The sequence below is a fragment of the Callorhinus ursinus genome, unplaced genomic scaffold (assembly GCF_003265705.2).
Source record: "Callorhinus ursinus isolate GAN/ISIS: 27379988/994484 unplaced genomic scaffold, GSC_fseal_2.0 scaffold3, whole genome shotgun sequence".
Lineage (NCBI taxonomy): Eukaryota > Metazoa > Chordata > Mammalia > Carnivora > Otariidae > Callorhinus > Callorhinus ursinus.
Window position 1 is genome coordinate 48522696 of NW_027397065.1, and position 18827 is coordinate 48541522.

General features: G+C 44.2%; 1 protein-coding gene across 5 annotated transcripts in view; it reads right to left on the minus strand.

Moving 5' to 3' along the window:
* The window catches only part of GRIA1 (glutamate ionotropic receptor AMPA type subunit 1), a 299507-nt gene extending 281765 nt beyond the window's left edge, over positions 1-17742 (minus strand). For 3 of the 5 annotated variants that reach the window (XR_012377477.1, XM_025867184.2, XM_073890683.1), the window contains exons 1-2: positions 17239-17741; positions 14102-14239 (exon numbers count right to left, since the gene is read on the minus strand). Coding sequence is in view for 4 of the 5 variants with exons in the window: in XM_025867184.2 (XP_025722969.1) it covers positions 14102-14239; positions 17239-17320 (220 nt within the window). In the remaining variant the exon portion in view is untranslated. Of the gene's footprint in view, positions 1-14101; positions 14240-17238 lie in introns of all 5 variants that reach the window. The other 2 variants (XM_025867186.2, XM_025867185.2) reach the window with 2 other exon arrangements.
* Positions 17743-18827: the final 1085 nt, after the last annotated feature.

Genomic DNA, 18827 nt, shown 5'->3' on the forward strand with positions numbered 1-18827 from the left:
CAGAAGGGATCAGAGAGAGCCCCAGTGGTGTCAGTGGGGGAGAACACAGCATCACAAAGCTCAGGACTCTTAGGGAGGGGCATGGAGACTCCCATAGGTGTTCAGCTCTCAGAAACAAAAACATAATACAAGTGGAATTGGTGATAAGAAATACATTGTAACCCTAAAGGAACTGGTTCATCAGAGTAGTCAGAGCAGAAACCATATTTTAAGGTATTCAGAATGATCTTGGAGTAAGAAAGAAAAGATAGTACAGCTTAAGTAACTTTCCCAAAGCTAATAAATACCTGGTTTCTAGACTTCACATGGACTTTATGAGCTTCCTGTTCCCAAAGACTCCTGCTTTTTAGTGTCTGGAGTACAGATTAAATGGAAGGCTCACATTAGGTGTTTTCTGCCCTCCCTTGTAGCTGTGGCACCTCCATAGGCTTTACCAGATAGATTAGGGATAGCTGGAGCTTATCCTGCTTGCTCGAGACAGACTCTGCCCTAATTAACCACCTCAATGAACAAATGGAGTTTGGTACCGAGCTAAGATGAAGTACTTTGATTTAACATTTCCTTCACACATAATTTAAATCTCAGAATCTTTAACTTTTATAATCACAGACTTGGAAAGGATCTAGAAACCATCTAGTTCATTTCCCTCCCCTGTGAAAGAATGAATACATGCACACGCACACGCACGTGCCCGCATATACCTCCTGCCATCCTCAGAAGCACAGCAACAATCAATATTCTGGACCCAAAACAGAAAGGATAGCCAATTCCATGACCTCTCTGGTAGGAATGCCCTGGGAACCTTACTACCTTCCTCTGTTATGCTCAGTGGCTTCCACATTCTGTGGCTGTCTTGCCATGGTAGCAAGTACCCTATTATCAACCCTTGACTTGCACATATAATATGGTGCAGAGAAACCAGCATCTGCCTGAGGACAACTGAGTGACCCAACTTGCAAGGAATGTTTTCAGGGTCCCTCATTCTCCACTGCCTAGACCTAGACTCAATGCCCTGGGAACCTTACTATCTTCCTCTGTTATGCTCAGTGGCTTCCACATTCTGTGGCTGTCTTGCCATGGTAGCAAGTACCCTATTGTCAGCCCTTGACTTGCACATATAATATGGTACAGAGAAACCAGCATCTGCCTGAGGACAACTGAGTGACCCAACTTGCAAGGAATGTTTTCAGGGTCCCTCATTCTCCACTGCCTAGACCAAGATTCGCAATCTAACTTGCCCATGTGGCTGGTTTTTCACATTCCACAGGGTATCATACCCCGTCTGGCAGGCTCATTTCTAACTTTCATATTTGAGCTCAGAAGTCACCTCCTTAGAGAGGTCTTCCTTGAGCACTTAAGTAGGTTCTCTTCTACCACAGAGATTTCTTACCACATTCTATTTTCTTTATAACCATAGTAACAATTTCTGTTATTTTTTTATTCGTTAATGTACTTATTGCCTATTTCCCTATAGAACATATGCCCCATGGAGACCAGGACCATATCTATCATTATCCAGTGTTCCCTCAGTGCCTAGTAAAATGTGGAATATACAGTGGTTTCTTGTACTGGCCAGATATTGCTACACAACAAAGCATCCCCAAATTTAGTGGTATGTAACGATGAGCATTTCCTATCATGTTCACTGGTCTGCAGGTCAGCTGGGACAGCTCTGCTTCAGACTTTAGCTTGTGGGTTGATGGCAGCACCTCTGTGTTTTGTATTTTTCTTTCTTCTGGGACCAGCCGGCTCTCTGAGGCATTTTTTTCATGGCTTCTGCTTGAAACATGCCTAACAATATCCCAGTTGCAAAAGCCGGTCACATGACCAAACATAACATTAATGGAGCAGGGAGATATACTCTTGCCAAGGAGTTTGGGGGAAGAGATGAATAATTACCAAATAATAACTGAATCTATCACAATGCTGCATAAATATCAATAACTGAATAAATGAAATCCCTCCCCTAGATCAGTTGACCCTTCTAGTTAAGCAAAGCACTTTCTAATCCTTATAATCCTGTGTCTCATCAGTATTAGTTTTAGGATTTCAGTCCACTGTTAATCCATGACCTGGAATTAATAAAGAACCACACCACCCTGTTCTCCTTGAACAGAAACTAACTTAAGAACTCTGCCTGTTTAACAGAGGTTAAAACCTCCTTCATTTCATCCTGGCTCTCTCTGTACCCCTCTCTTCAGGCATAGGGAAGCCTTCATCCCTGCCAAAAACTAGGAGGGATGGAACCAATTAGAAGAACCCACCATCTGGTGGTGTGGGCTCATCAAATTTGCAGCCAAGATTCCTACCGGGACTGTTTAAGAGTTTGTGCACAATAGCTTGAGTGTCTGAGTAGAGCAGGAAATGTCTTGGTCACTGGGAGAGAGTATGGGTGCCTCAAAATCACCAGATACCTTAAGGCTGAGAGCCCCAGCATTCTGTCAAAGAGTAATCTATAAGGATCCCCCAGCCACACCCATTTGGGTGGACGACACTTCCAAAAATTGTTCCATGAACACAGGTTTACTCCTGGCTGAGTGTGGATTATCAAAGTCTTCTCAGTTTTGCCTCATGAACCTGTCTGGATTTCAAACCTTTTGCCTGCCGTGACTTCTGATCTTGCCTTACCCACCAGAATCCCTTGTATGCTCCTCTCTTACTGGTGGCTCTTTTGTGCCTCAGCATACTGACACTTGGTCTAGCTCCAGCTTCTCTGAATTTTCCTTTCTGCAGAGAGGTACCATGGAGGAACATCTGTATTTCTTTTTATTATTATTATTATTATTTTCCTACTGAGGAATAGTATCCTGATTTCCTTTGGAGAACTACTCTTTCCCAATGTCCTTGTAGTCCGGCATGGGGGCTGACCGAAACTAACAATCCATCTGGTCCTTCTCACCACCCCAAACTCTAAGAATGGTCATGTGACTAGACCTAGACCAACCTAAAGATAACAATATCCTGTTCACCATGTCATGTTCAGAAATGAGTATGAGTCCTGAGTTTTATTCAGTGACATCAGGCCCAAGACTTTTTTCCTGATGGGAATGGATGGGAAAAAGAGAAGTTCCCTTTCCATTGGACCTTCAAATGGGCAGGTAAAGGCTGGTTGTGCTGGGATCTGACAATTGAGATCTGGCATATGATATGTATTGTCTGAGAATAAAGCCAACTTAGTGAAATGCTGAGACTAAAAATTCAGGGGGTATATCTCAGTCCTCATGACATTATTCAAGCTCCTGAATCTACCTGTACACAAAGTCAAAACTATGCAGTTGGTTAGGTTTCTGTCACTTGCTACCAAGAGAGTCCTGACTGTTCACTGCCCAAATGGGATTGCCCTTTCTCTCTATAAGCAATAACGTCTTAAGCTGAAGACACTGGCCCACATATTTAGTCCAGCTTGTGGACTGAATCATAAGTGAAAAGACATGCTTTCAGATTTAGCACTGTTGCATATTTGGACCCTGGGTAAACTTAGCCTTCCTGAGGTTTCAATTTTCCCCATCCACAAAATAGATTCATTCATAGATAATGACCACCCTCATAGGAAAACACTAAAGATTAATTAGTCACATTGTACTTGTGGTGCATTTATGTTAATAGATAAGAAGCCTAGTTAATTATATTATCCTGCATTTCCCTAGCACTTCTGAGTTTTCAAAGCTCCTTCATGTGAGTAATGACATTTGCCTCTTCTAATAACCCCGAGAATCTGGTATTATAAGCCCATATTATAAATCTGAAAACAAAAATGGGCACAAGGATTTCTCAAGGTCATCTAGCAAGTCAGTACCAACAGTGAACAAATTATTTCAATTTATACACTATTCTATTAAATCTCATTGGAAATTGTCCTACTGGTCTATAATACTCTTAAAAATCAGAATAATATATACAAATGATTATACTTTTATTGGGATGATCATCATAGCATTGTTTGTGGGAAAATATTTGGAAATAAACTAGACATTCAATAAAAGGAAGCAAATTAAATAAATTGTACATATGTAAGTTGTACATAGTACAATACACTTTTAGAAAGATATTAAAAATAAATGTGCAATATTCAAAGTAACATATATGTAACAATGGGTAAAAAATCATGTTGTAAGACAGTAATATCGATCTATTCTTAATTTTTAAGTTGATATGTTCAGAAGAAAGATGGGAAGTTTATCCTTAGTATTGTAATTACACAAATTTTATTTTGTTTGGTGTCTATGTCCCCCTGGCTTTCTATAATACCCATATCACATTTGTACACAAAATAAATGTTGTTCTTGAGAAGTTCATTTCCATCCTAAAGAGTCTACATAATGAACACACAGAAACAGTCTTAACCATTGGGTGTCAATCTCATTAGCCTCCAGCTGCCTCATTAACCCCAATGTTGCCTGCATCCTCTGCGGTCTGGACCTCCCATGACCTTGGGCTTCCATGTGCTCTTTGGACAGCAGGCTGTGACACCCCAAAGTCACAAGAGCATCAGGGTGGAAAGAGCTGTCCAGGATCTTCAGTGCACTGCACACCTTTACTGCAGGTGCCATGGAGCAGCACAGGCCACTTGAAAGCACAGAGGGCTATGTGACTAAAGCAGCAAGCCCTGATAGCAGGGAAGCAGGCCCCTGCCACGGGAGGGAAACTACAGGGTCCACACAAGAGCAGTAGACACAGCCGTCCGTGGAATGAAGAAAGCCCTCCCAGACTGCAGATGTCTAGGGATGGAACTAGACACACACAGGCCACTGCCCCTGCTCACTCCCTCTGAGAGCTCAGGTTTCTCACCTGGGGAAAAGGGAGAATAAAAGTAGCTGTCTCATCATATTGCATTGAGTGGAAAGTTGATTTGAAATCAACCATCATTTGTTCCTTCTCATAATAACCGCATGTCATTGATAGGATTATTTCCTTCACTTGAAAGAAACTGAGGTTCAGAAAAATAGAATTGACTTGTCCAAGCCATACAAGGCCACAGTGGCACAGCCAGGCCTTGAACCGGAAATCCTTGATCTAGAAAGTGGAGTCTTATACCTTATCTAGGACCCTTACTGACAACGGTCCAGAAGGACCCAGATTGAGCTTTTGATTGGGCTTACAACTATCACTTTCTAGCAACACTTTCTAGTTGTCATAGCCTTCCACAGGAATTTACAATGCAGCCTACTGGAACTCTCGGAACTCATAATATTAAAGCACAACCCCCATAAATGGCAGGAATTCGGGCTTATTCTCATTGCTGCCCCAATGTTACATAATACACAGCTATGCATTCATTCATTCAACTAGCCTCACTGAACACTATTCTGTGGTGGACACTGTGATAAAAAGCTAAAGAAATGCAGCCACTGCTCCCAAGTTGCTTAGACCAGTTGGTCAGATAAGACGAGGGTCCTGGTGACTAAACCCCAGCGCTACGTGTGACAGCTGCTCTGGGGAAGGTACAAAGGACCAAGGGGCAGAGCAGGAGGGTGTGAACATGGGAAAGCAAAGGAAGGCTTCCTGGAGAAGGTGATACAAGGGCTAGGACTAACCAGAAGGACAGAATTTCAACAGGGAAACATGGAAGGAAAAGTTTGCAGGTGCAAGTGGAAGAAACAGCATTGAGTTGTCCAGTTTGACTGCAGATCAAGGTTCCTGCTGATGAAGTAAGTGGGGACTCCAGCTGGGTCCTCACTTGCATGCCCAAGCTTACCAGCCCTGTGCTGGATCAGCCTCCAGTCCCCATGAGCACACCCACGAGCACGCCACGGAGCACACACAACAACTTACCCCTACACCCAGTTGTCAGCTTCCCCATCCCCTCAGCATCTGTCCCCAGCCCTCTGCCCATCTGCCAGGCTTCATCCCAAATTGGCAACAGGAGTAAAGGCACAAAGATCATTGCTACATAAGCAGAAAGTCTTCAGGGAACATGAAAGTGGCAAAGTGCTCTTGAGCATCTGATTCCTGGTGAGAAAACAGGAATCTGAACATGACACTTCTCTGCTTAAAACCCTTCAGTGGGCTTCCCATAGCTCTTGGGCTAAAGATCAAAACCTGTAACAGGGCCCACAAGGTCCTTGCCATCCTTTCCAGCCCCCCACTCCCCTCATCCCTCACTTCCCCTCTTCTCAGGCTTCTGCCCAGGAAGCTTCTAGAATATGCCTCTTGTTCCAAGCACCACATCAATAAAAGCCTTCAGTTCTCAGCTCAAACACCTATTCATCCCTGTGCCCAGAGCTGAGTCCTTTGTAATATGCTTCCATTGAATCATGGGTCTTTCTTTCACATCTTTATCACAACCTATAATGATATACTCATCTGTACAATTATTTGACTAAAATCTGCATCTCTCATTAGCTGGTAAGCTCCATGAGCACAGGGCTGCCTTCTGTTTTCATTCACAGTAGTAAGCGCTCCATAAATACTTGTTGAATACTGAATGAATGCACCTGAGACCCAATGGGAGGCTTAGTGCTCTGGCCCTGGCATACAAAACGTAGCCCGGATGTATAACACGGTGGGAGAAAGTTCAGAGCTTTCCTTAGATTCTCAGTCGAACTAGTGGCTGATACAAGAGCTTCTTTTCTAAACAGTTTGTCCCTGAGTTTTCCATATACTCTCACCATAGAAATATAGCCCTAGAGGAACTTTTAGAAATCCTCTGAGCTTTATTTTATAAATAAGGTTGGAGTGGTGATGCTTTTCCAAAGTCACACACAGGAGAGTTTCCAGGTAATAGTCCAAAATTTGAACCCATGTCTTTAAATCCCAATTCACATACTTTTCACTGCCTCAAACTTGGTGTGTGTGTGGGGGGGGGAGGGGGACATATTAGTAAAGAAAGAGAGAGAACCTCTCCATTATATCAGGTTTTTTGTGCACGCCTATTTCCTCTTTAATAAGAACCTGAGCCCCTTAAAGGGAGAATCAATGCCTAATGCATTTTATTTTCCTCTATTCCTAGTGTAATGCTTTATCGTGGTAAATGGATTTTATCTCTTGCATCAATTTCAACTCTGAGCAATTTGTAGTAGCTGCCTGGAATGCTATAAAGAAAAAAAAAAAAAAAAAAAGAAAGGAAAGAAAAAAAAAAAAAAAAAAAAAAGGAGGGAGGGAGGGAGGGAAGGAAGGAAGAAAAGAAAAAAAAGAAAAGAAAAGAGAAGAAAGAGGGAGGGAGGAAAAAGAAAGAAAAGAGAAAAAGAATTTAAGGCCACGTCTATATTTAGTGGGAAAGAATTCTGCAGTCAATGACTGTGGTCTGCTGGGGTGTGCAAGGGGGCAGTAACGGTGCATAGGCTCCACGGAGGGCAATAATAATGTTTTGAAGGAATGGACAAATGAATGAATCTTAACCATTTATCTTGAGTGTCTGAGAGGAGAACCGTAATCTCACTGATTTCAGTCTTCAAACTAGTCAGAGGAAGCAATGTTCACAAACCTCAGCACGAAGCAGCTTATGATTATCAATATTATAAAAAAAACCCAGAGTGAAAACAGACTCAAGCTGATGCCACCATGTCTTAAAGTGAAGGCAGGGGTGAAGATGGAGAAGCCACAGTCAGATTTGTAACATCCACCAGAGAAACACAGACATCTGCCATTTAACCGAGAGCACAGGGTGGATGCAAGAGACCACCTCTGAACTCTCCACCTCACAACCATGAACACATGCTGCACCTTTCAGGGCCTGCTCAACCTCCCCAGGAGTCTTGCTTATTATCCACAGCCATGCTCTGCCTCAGAAGTCTTAGCTCTTAACCCTGAATCATAAACTTCATTGGGGCACTTCTTGTGTTGGACTCTTCTGCTTTTTCTTTTCTGTGTCCCTAGAGTAATGCATTTTGGAAGGGGGAAAGCCCACTGAGTTTGGGGAGTCCCCAAAGCTGACTTCAAATATTGGCTCAGCCTTTCTCCACTGTAGAATATGGGGAAGACACTTACTCTTGCTCAGTCTCCATAGCATCATCTACAAAATGGGGATAATGATTTTTCAGGATTGTTATAAAACTCAAAGACAACACATGTGAGGTATCTGTCACATGGTAGGTCTCTGAAATGATCTTTGTTTACCCAGCACCAGCTGGTCTTCTCTTCATTACTATGTACAAATTTTTTGAGAGCAAAAGTTATACACCTTTTGTGTCCTCTACTATTAGTTATAGAATGAAGAGATATTATTTGAATGAAATAATGAAATGACAGGTGCTGAAGGATATAAATTGGGTGTGAGCAGACTGGCTTGCTTACGTGCCTGGGCAAGCCCCGTAATTTTGTTACACTGGCCATGTGTACAAAAGGGAGTGCTAAAGACGGGTAAACTTGAGAGTTTATGCCTTATGCTTAAGGAGGACAGCACTGGGGCACCTGGGTGGCTCAGTCGGTTAAGTATCTGACTTCGGCTCAGATCATGATCTCAGCGTCCTGGGATGGAGTCCCACATTGGTTTCCCTGCTGAGCAGGGGAGCCTGCTTCTCCCTCTTCCCCTGCCCTTCCCCCTGCTCATGCTGTCTCTCTCTCTCTCTCTCTCAAGTAAATTAAATCTTTAAAAAAAGGGGGGGGGCGCCTGGGTGGCTCAGTTGGTGAAGCATCCACCTTTAGCTCAGGTCATGATCCCAGGGTCCTGGGATCGAGTCCCACATCGGGCTCTCTGCTCGGCAGAAAGCCTGCTTCTCCCTTCCCACTCCCCCTGCTTGTGTTCCCTCTCTTGCTGTCTCTCTCTCTGTCAAATAAATAAATAAAATCTTAAAAAAAAAGGGGGGGACAGCCCTTCTCAGCTCTAGACAAGAGAAGTTTAGTAGGAATGTAGGTCCAGGGTTGCCTGATGCCCTAAGTTTCTTTTAGAAAAGCCAGAAATCTGGATTTTTATGCCATATTTTAAAAAGCACTGTGCATTTTAAATTCACTGGACTATTAGTCTGCAACTCTAAAAATGATGAGGGACTCTTAGGCAAGAGCTAAGATGCCATCTGTCTGCTATCCATGCCTAAAGTCTGGCTAGATCCCCCTCGGGCTTCCTGAGTGGGTCTATAACAGAGGGAAACCCACTATAATTAGGCAACTGGCCCCCACCTGATTGCCGTTTAGGCTCTCAGCATCTTGGTTTTTTTTTTTTTTAAGATTTTATTTATTTATTTGAGAGAGAAAGCACGAGTGGGAGATGGCAGGGGGGATGGACAGGGAAAGAATCTCCAGCAGACCCCATGCTGAGCATGGAGCCCAATGCAGGGCTTGATCCCACGACCTTGAGACTATGACCTGAGCCCAAACCAAGACTTGGAGGTTTAACCAGCTGAGCCACCCAGGCATCCTGGCTCTCAGCGTCTTTATGCTGTGTGATTCCCTGACTCCTGGAGATATTTGTTCATTTGTATTAGGGGTATAATAGCCCTTTGCTGGGTGTTCTCAGCAACACTGAACAATAGATATACATGACCTTTCCGGCCAGTGTTTCACATTCTGGTGGTAGAGTTGACCTATAAACATACATCAAGGCAACAATGTAGGACAAACCAACTGGGGCTTGAAAACACAATGCTTCCAGGAGCCAGGCAGCTAAATAAAATGAGAGAAATGGGCTGGCTGGGAAAGAAACCATCTAGATGGAATACTCCCACCTCTATCCAAGCCAAATTGGGGCCACAGAGATGTGAGATCCAATATTGCCACATCTTTTAAAATTTTCAAAGAGACCTAAGATATCCAAATTTTGATGTGAAATTCCATGAATCTTAAATATTGCGCTGCACCTAGCTTATGGATGGCCATTGGGGGACCCCTTCTGCAGTATTGGACAAATGGATGAGAGGCCCAGCCTGGAATGCCACAGAGGCCAGAGCAAAAGAGTAACACAGGAAAGTTATCTTCTTTTCCTTTGCATCTGTCATTCCCTCTGCCCAGAACACACTTGCTTCACCCCCATCTTCCCCCTTACCCCATCCTCCTGGAAAGCTTCTGTTTATCATGGAGACTCAATTCTACCACCACCCTCTGAGGAGTCACGCCCACTCCTTAGGGCATCTTTAACACTCCCTACAAATTGCTGTTCCAACACAATATTGTATTTTATTTTTCTCTTTACAGGACTGTCAGCCTCACTAGGGATAAAGTCCTACAGGCAGGGAAGATGTCTTAACTGTTGTCTGTGCTTCTAGTGCTTAATACCATGTCTGGGCTTGATTAAGGGCTCAAACATGCTTACTAAGGCAATGGAAAGCTTTTTAGATTGAAGCGTTTCTCAAAGTGTGATCCCTATACCAACTACTACGGAATCCCCACAGGGCCAGCTCTTGAATATTCTTACTCATTAAGTCCAGAATCCATCCCTGAGTCTTGCTTTATATAAGCTCCCTGGGTGAATTTTATATGCACTGAAGATTGAGATCCTTCTGGCTAAACTGTAACCCTCCCTAGGAAAAAGACTGTGTCTTCTTTGTTGGCCATTATATTCCTAGAACCTGGTATGGCACTAGGAATAAAGTGAGGCCTTCGGCATATATGTGTAGCATGAATGAATGAAAAGGTAAGAATTAAGTTGTAACTGCTCCTCACACCTCTCACAGAAACCCCGATCTGCATCTCATCTGTCCTTTTATTTATACCTACCACAAAGGCACCAAGATAGGCTGGACAGCTGGTCAGTAACTACTATCTCTATGGACAGTCTCCTCAACTCCTGCCCCTCTAGGCTTGGACGAATGCTCAGAGGAGAACATAACGCATTTGCTGATTCAGTGATTTTATCCCTTGACTGCAGACAAGGAGAGCAAGGAAGCTTGAACGCAAAGGACATACGGCACTCTCACCTTGGCTGCTGGGGTTAGCAGTACTCTTCTTCCATCTTCCCTGCATCCCCTACCCTACAAGCATCACTTTGCCTCTGGAATCCCTGATGCCAAGACTTCCAGCAGGAATAGCTCCTGTTATACTTCCTCTCCCTTCCCTTCTCTACCCTCTGGTGGAGGGACAGTGAATAGCAAAGTGGGCTGGAAAAAAACCAAATAACAGCAAAAATTATGAAAAACAAATATTTAGTGAGGTGCCTGGGTGGTTCATTCAGTTGGGCGTCCACTCTTGATCTCGGCTCAGGTCATGATCTCGGGGTCCTGGTATCAAGCCGTGTGTAGGGCTCCATGCTCAGTGGGGAGTCTACTTGAGATTCTCTCTCCCTCTGCCCCTCCCCCTATGCACACTCTCTCTCTCTAAATAAATAAATAAAATTAAAAAAAAAAAAAGAAAACCAAATATTTAGTTATTTTCTGGAGGTAAGACTGAGGCAGTTAATTTAAGGTAACTACTAGTCCAGATTTCAAAAGAGCACATGAAATTAAACCTGAATAAGATGCTTTTCTTGGTCTTCCATAATGATTAGTTAATGTAGTCCACCGAAAACCTGTCTACTGTCTTTGACATTTTTTACTCAATTCAAATCGGGAATGAATACAGATGTACTCACTGTACAGATGTACAGTTTTCCTAAGCCAACGGACCATAGAGACCATAGCCCCAAAAGGTTTCCTGGCCTCATATAAAAGCTAACAGAGAATCTCCCAGGCAGGCTGGGAATTACAATGCTTCCACTGGCACCCAAATTGTCCAGTACTGGCTCTGATCTTGGAGCTAAAGAGAAAAAAATAAAGATCTAAGCACAAGATAGTAGTATTGCTTCTGAGACAATCCCCACAGCAACATTCCCCACTGGACCAAAAGCTACTTGAAAGCAAGGGCCTTTTATCATCTCTGTTTTTCCAGGGTCCATCTCAGTTCATAGCATTGAAGAAACATTTAAAGAATGGCCAAATTAATGGAAACCTGTACACTGGTATATGGCAGGAATCAAGTTCAAGAACCCAGATCCATTCACTCCAGGTTCACTAACCACAATGGGTAACACTGTGTATTGTATTTCAATCTCCCCAGTAAATGGCCAAGAACCCTATTACAGATCAAGTGTTAGGTAGTTAAGATAACAATACAGAAGCACCACCTTTTGCCACAGAACATTTCCTATTTTTTTTTGTCTTTTATTATCTTGTCCTGCCAGTCAACATCTTGACACCAGGACAGCAGTTAACATCTCATTCCACCAAGCTCTGCTGTAGACAATTCTCAGCAGTATGAGTGAATACGCACACCAGCCATTTATTTTTCCTGATTCCTTAAGCAAGTAATCCTTCTTGAGTAATGGACCCCTTTGAGAGTATGACAAAAGCTATGGAGCCGCTCCTCAGTAAATAAATTAGCATATGCATATAAATGCAAAATATTATGCATAATCATAGGCGGTTTTTAGATATGTTGATGCCCACACCCAAATCCTCCCTTCAAAGACCCTAGTCTAAGCCATATCAAAAGGAATGGAAGTTACCTATTCAACATTATTCAGCTTTCCAGGGAGATGGTTTCACAGAACACAGACCTCAACAATTAAACTCCAGCTCTTTTTTAACGATAGTGAGTAACACAGTAGACAAGATTTTCAACCTCAGCATTACCAAAATGCAAAACTGCTATTTTATTTATTCAATGGGCCACTCCCGTGTAAAATCACAGTTATAATTTGAAGCACTATAAGCTTTTCTCCTTAGGTGCTTTATCAAGCCACTGCCTTAAAAGTCTCTGAAAACTCCCTTTTTCTTCTTGGGTAATCTAAGCAGAATTGATCAGGCTACTATAAGAAACAGTGTATCTATCACAGTGCCAGGAACATGGACCGTGGGGTCACCGGACCACCATTTACTTCTTGGGCAACCCTGGGCAAGTTATGTAACTTGGTGCAGCCTCAGTTTCCTAAACAGAAGTTTCCTCAGTTTCCTCCACTCATAGTGCCCCCCCTTAAGGTGCCTGTGAGGATTAAATCAGCTAACACGTGAAAATTAGTGCGTTGCAGGGGCCTTTGTGATGCTCAGTAAGTGATAATAAATGCTAATGTAATTGTCTATAAAATACTTGTCCTAGTTCTCAACGCACAGTAAATCCTCAATAAGTGGAATCTGGTATAATTGTAATTCTTGGAATTTGTATGAACATTATCTTCTCTTATGAGTGGTCTTAGGGATAGGGAGAATTCCAAATTCTCAGTATGAGCTTTCAATGCATAATGAGCTTTCAATGCACCATGCACATTCAGTTCAAACCACTGAGAGCCCACCATGAGGGAATGTGGGAAAGAGATGAAGGAAATGTGATCTATGTCTTTGACTATGCAAAGCTCAGTAGAAGTCACCAAGTCCGCAGGGGCACACAAAGCCTATGGTGCAAATTTAATCCAGTTGGGGGTCTCCAATTGTTCTTGCCCATTCAGCTCACACCTCCATGCCATAAATTCCCCACTTGAGCTTAATCCCTGAAGGGAAAATGTCTCTACTGATTAATTTTTACGCTTCCATCTGTCATCAAATAGCAATCATGCAACCACACAGATTTCCTTTTCAGTCCTAGTTGTCAGAAAAACTCAAAACGGTGTTTGTTGCCCATATTTTCTTATGTATTCAATTCATATGTCAGAGACTTCTCTCTTCCTTTTCCTTCTTGAGGTCACCTCTCAAAGGCTGTCCAACAAACTATGTCTTAAGCAATCAATCACTTCAAAGCATTTTGGAAATAATCAAGGCACCAACTTTACAATAGTTACGGGCCATTTCCCAAAGTGGGGAACCAGATAGACAACTTGTCACATACCCTTTCTAATCAAATACAGGTGTACTTTCTCCTTTTAACTTGTGCACAGGAAAGGCGTAAGCATTTTAAATCACATTTCCCAAGTCAGAAACTTTAATTCTGTATCTCTCAGAAGTTTCTCATGTGTGAAACTCTCTCAGCTGAAGAAGAAAACCTTTGCCAAGGTAGGGAAGAGGCAGTCAACCCAGGCGCCCATCATACTGGCATTTAAAGTTAGCTGACAGTGAAAAAGCAGACCCATTTTCTAAAGCATTCCAGGATGTAAAATACCAACTGATAGAATCACTCAAAAGGCCCTGGAAATTTTTCTTGGAGGGCTTTATCTTATGAAGACGAACGACAACTCAAGTGGTTTTTGCGACACTACCACCCACTCACAGGCCCTCCTTTCATTGGTCGATCGCAGAAAGAAATGTCAGGAATAGCAGCAATTACTTACATCTATAGGTCATCTCAAAGCTGTCACTGATGTTCACAATATCAATCTGGGGGAGCAGCTTTGGGGGCTCTGTGAGTTGTGACAAAGCAAATCTAAAAGCGGCATGTTCCTGTGACTGCTGGTTTGGAAATAATCCCCCTACGGGAAAGAAAATGCAACATGGTGTCTGAGTTAAGAGGCAGGTTTAATCCCCCAACAGCCCACCCCAAATGGGCCCTTTTCGTCTCTCCATGCCAAACCCACTAGTTTTAGCCTTCAGTGGTGGGGAGGGGAGTTCAAATAGACTCAAGTGGACATGGAGGCTTAAACTTCCACAGATGAGCTTTTATGTGACAAGGGCCTCTACCACTCTGCCCAAACATTTGGTTGTTCATTCCTCAACCCAGATCAGGTCAGAGAAAACAGGAGAACAGCATTTCTCTTCCTCCTCCTTCCTGTAACCATCCAGGTGGCCTAGGCTCTTGTGTGCACATAAACCCTCGTTGTGTCTAATTTTTCCTGTATTGGACCCATTCCTCACTAGAGAGCCTTACCGGAAGTAGTAGGAACAAATGTTGCAGGGGGAAGTCTAGCACTGGGACCCTGTGGGCTTCTTCAGCACTGTCACCCTTTGCTTTGACATTTTTGGTCTTTGACCTGGCAAGACCTGAATGCAATTTAACTATTCTATCACCTCTGAGGTATATTACTCATTTCTTCTGAAAACCCTGGATTTTTACAAACATTCTGCTTCCTCTTTGACACTCATGATCCCAGCTACTTGGGAATGGCTTGTTACATAAGAGATTGCCCTGGTGTATATTTGCATGGTAGAACCCTGGACTTCAAGGATGTAGGGGTTTAAGAATGTCAAGAGGGTATGAACATTCTATTCTAGTGAAAAGCATAACAAAGGTGCCTGTTGGGGCTCTAGTCCCAACAAGCAAAAGTACATGGCTTACCTTTGTATTTACTGTGGACATGTAAAATGAATTAAATTCCATTCCTATGGATTAGAATCAGCTATTTCCAGAGACTGAACTATAATGAATGTTTACACAGAAGTTTCAGATTCAACAGGAATCACAGTCCCAACGTAATGTACTTATAACTTCTTATACAGTGGGTATGTGTTTGTTTTTACGAACCAATAAATGGACTGTAAAGCTTTTATTAGCTATTGTACAAGTAGAATCAAGTACTACCTGATGGCAGTGCTATTTTCAGCATTTGTTCTGGAATTTAATGTTTCGACCTTTTATTTGAAAACAAATAATGGTTCTCCCAGTTGAACAAATAAGTTGGGGCTAAATATGATGAAAAATCTGCAGAGATACATGGGCGAACATATCATATACACGTACACAAAACACAAACCACCTCCACGCGTTTATACCCATAGTGCTATACACAAATACACTTGGAGAAAGCAAGTCCACATATCTCAAGACAAGCATTTCCAATCAGCAGAGTATGGGCAATGCATCAGTAGCAACATAAACAATGCTACACATAAGAGAAAGTGATTTACACATGTTCATATGCCTCCATTTTAAAGAGTAAAAACAAAAAACTCCTGCTGGATTCTGATGCTCCACCCTCCCTCCCCAACCCCCAGGTGACCACACCCCAAACACTTCCCTGTCCCCTGCCTCCTCCCTAATGAATGAAAGAGAGGGGTGGGGGTGGGGAGGTAGGCGGCTACAGATGGGGCTGCAAAGGAAGTGTCTCGCGAGGCAGGAAGTTTTGTTTTGCGTGTAAGGCACTAACACATATACACAGACACACTTCGGAATATAGTTTAACAGGTGTCAGGAAACAAAGCAAGTTACTCCACGGCTGTTCCAACCACCCTGGGAGCCAGCGTGCTGGAGAGGCGGAAAGAGCCTGGTACTGCAGCACATGTGTGCCCAGCAAAACAGGACCTGTACCATATCCCCCCACAAACACACACTCACACAAAGAACACAAACTACCAGTAACAGGAACTTTCCCCAGTGGAGCTATGTCCCTACGAGGGAGAGAAAACAGAACCCAAACCATCCAAGATGCCTCCGAGCAAAGCAGCTAGCTCCATTCCGGGACACACACAGCGCTGGAACGCTGGTCACCCTGAAGCCCCGAGCCCTTGTGGACAGGCATTGTTACTGGTGTTATTGCTCCTATTGTTTTGCTTTCACCCATTATTATGAGGAGGAGCAGTATCTATCAGCTGCCCCACAAACACAGGGAGGGTGAGGGGTCCTTTTAGAAGCATGACAACCAGGAGGGGGAAATGGGGAACAAAAAGCATGTTGAAACCTGCCTTTAAGTTGAGAGGACAGAGCCTAGTGATGAGGACAGCTAAGGGGAGGGAAGGGAAACGTGTCCGTGTGTGTTTGTATGTGTAAAAGGTAGACAATGTCTGTGGATGGAACATCTAAGAGGAGGGGGCAAGGAAAGGAAGATAGGCAGACTACGAAGTTCCAGGATCGGGGGATTGGGGACCACCAGCCCAGCATGGCAGACAGCGGACAGAAGGCAGCTGGGGCTGTCCAGGGCAGGAATGAGAGCCCCCCTTGACTTGGACTGGGGGCCTCCTGGCATTATTTCAGGGGCTGCAATAAACCCAGCACCCTACACTCCTTCTTTCAGAGGGTCTCTTTTCCCTCCCCCAGCCAAGAAATCATCCCCTCAGTCAGTTAAATACATATGTGCATATTTAATACCTAACCACACACAGAAATACACCACACACACATATATATATATATATATAAATAAATGAAATCAGACACCATCTCTCAAGCAATGGAGTGAACTCCTTTAGACACCCACCACCTCTTTCCTCCTCCTCGCTACAGCCTGAATTTTCTTTCTTTCAAAGCAGTGGTTCCTCCATTTCACATGCTCATGCCTAGAGTGTGAGTGGTGTGTGTGGAGCTGTGTTTGTTATGTGTATGTGTGTGCACACTTCCCTCTGCCCCTCATCTGATCAAGAGAAGCCCCCTCCCCTGCTGGCGGTCCAAGTCTGCCTTCCATCATCACCTAGCTTTCTATCCAAGCACAGTCCCTAGCGGGGGGAGGGGGGGTTGGGGGACACAGACAACACCCCCCCCCCAAAAAAAAACCCTTGCCAGACCCAGAAAGTCCCTCCCCAGGCTGCCCCTCTCACTCACCGATCTGGATATTGTTGGGGAAATTGGCACCTACTACCGCGCCTAGGAAACCGGTGCAGAAGAAGGCAAAAATGTGCTGCATATTCCTTTTTGCATTGGCGAAAAAGAAGCCCAGGTCCAGTCATAGATTTGGTATTTCCCCCCCCTTCCCTTGATTCCTCTCTCTGTTCTGCCTGTTCTTTTCCTCCTGCAGTTCCTGCCTTCCTTGCTTGCTTCCTTCTTTCCTTCTGGGAGGTTTGTCTGTTTCCCTTGGAATCCGAGCACTTAAACGGCAGCGTTAACACCAACTGACAGCCAGATTAACTGAGCACGGAAAAGAGAAGCCTGTCCTCATGCTGGCGGAGCGCTTGCTCCCCCTCTCCTCTCTCCTCTCGCAGCCTGCCTCTCTCTCCCTCCCTTGCTCTCGCTCTCCCCCTCACACTCACACAGGCTGCAAACTCGGGTGGCGCTAATACCCAACTGAGCCAGCTCAAGTACATGGCTGACCTCCTCTCCCTACCACCCCCTGTCTCCCAGTCCTCACCTTCGCCTCCCTTGTGTGTGCAGATGGGGAGTGGAGGAGGCTGGGGGGGGATGACACAGGGAGCCTGGTCCTGAAAGGAACAGCCCGGTCCCCATCACCCTCCCCCGCCTCCCCCAGTTCTCTCTGCCCCCTCCCCCAGCTCCCAGCCCCACAGATGCTACTGGAAATGTGGGTTCAGCTGTAAGTCAGTAGGTGGCAGGGGGTCCCCACAATAGTCCTCCATCCACCCGCTGCTTGATCTAGGTCACTTTTTCTAGGAGCGCACGGGCTGTGCTGGATATATCTCCTGCACTCCACTGGCCCAATTATTCCTACAACTAATTCCTAAGGGGGAAGACCCTAGAAATCCCTCCTAGGAGCTTTAAAGGAAAATAAACCTTTTCCTCCCTAATGGGAGGAATGACAGAAAGGCAAACCAGAGGGTCTGGAGTGATTGGCAGGTGCCTTGGCTTGGACATTTGGCAGTCCCTGCCTGCTTTTACAAGTGGGACTTGGTGGTCCCTTCTGAATCCTAGGCATTTAAAACGGGCCCCCTTCCCACTTTCCCTGCATGCCACTGGAGTCTATAGCATCAGAATCGTGTGGGTGTACAACAAAGGCTAAGGATACTTAGAGCAATTACATGAGTCATTTTGCAGGGATTCTAGTGAGAAGATTCAGGCTTCTTTCAGTTATCTCTGGATACTGGTCATGTCCAATGTAAACGAGAACTCCACAGACCCTCCTGGACTGGAGCTTCCACTGAAATAACCTGTAGAGAGAACAACTGTGTTCAGGGAAATAGTGTGGGCTGCAAAGTGACAGTCACGAACCATCACAGAGCACTTTGCAGTTTCTGAAACAGCTTTACAGTGTGACCTCACTCTCTCCTCACACCAGCCCTGTGAAGTAGCCACCACCCTTATTTTACAGATGAAAAACCGGAGGCTCTGTGGACTAAATCATAAAAATACAGACGTACTAAGATGGAGTCTGGACCCTCAGGACCAACATATGGTCCATCCTATGAACTTGAATGTTCTGGGTGTTACCAATTGACCCACGACCCTGGTCAGAACTCCCACCC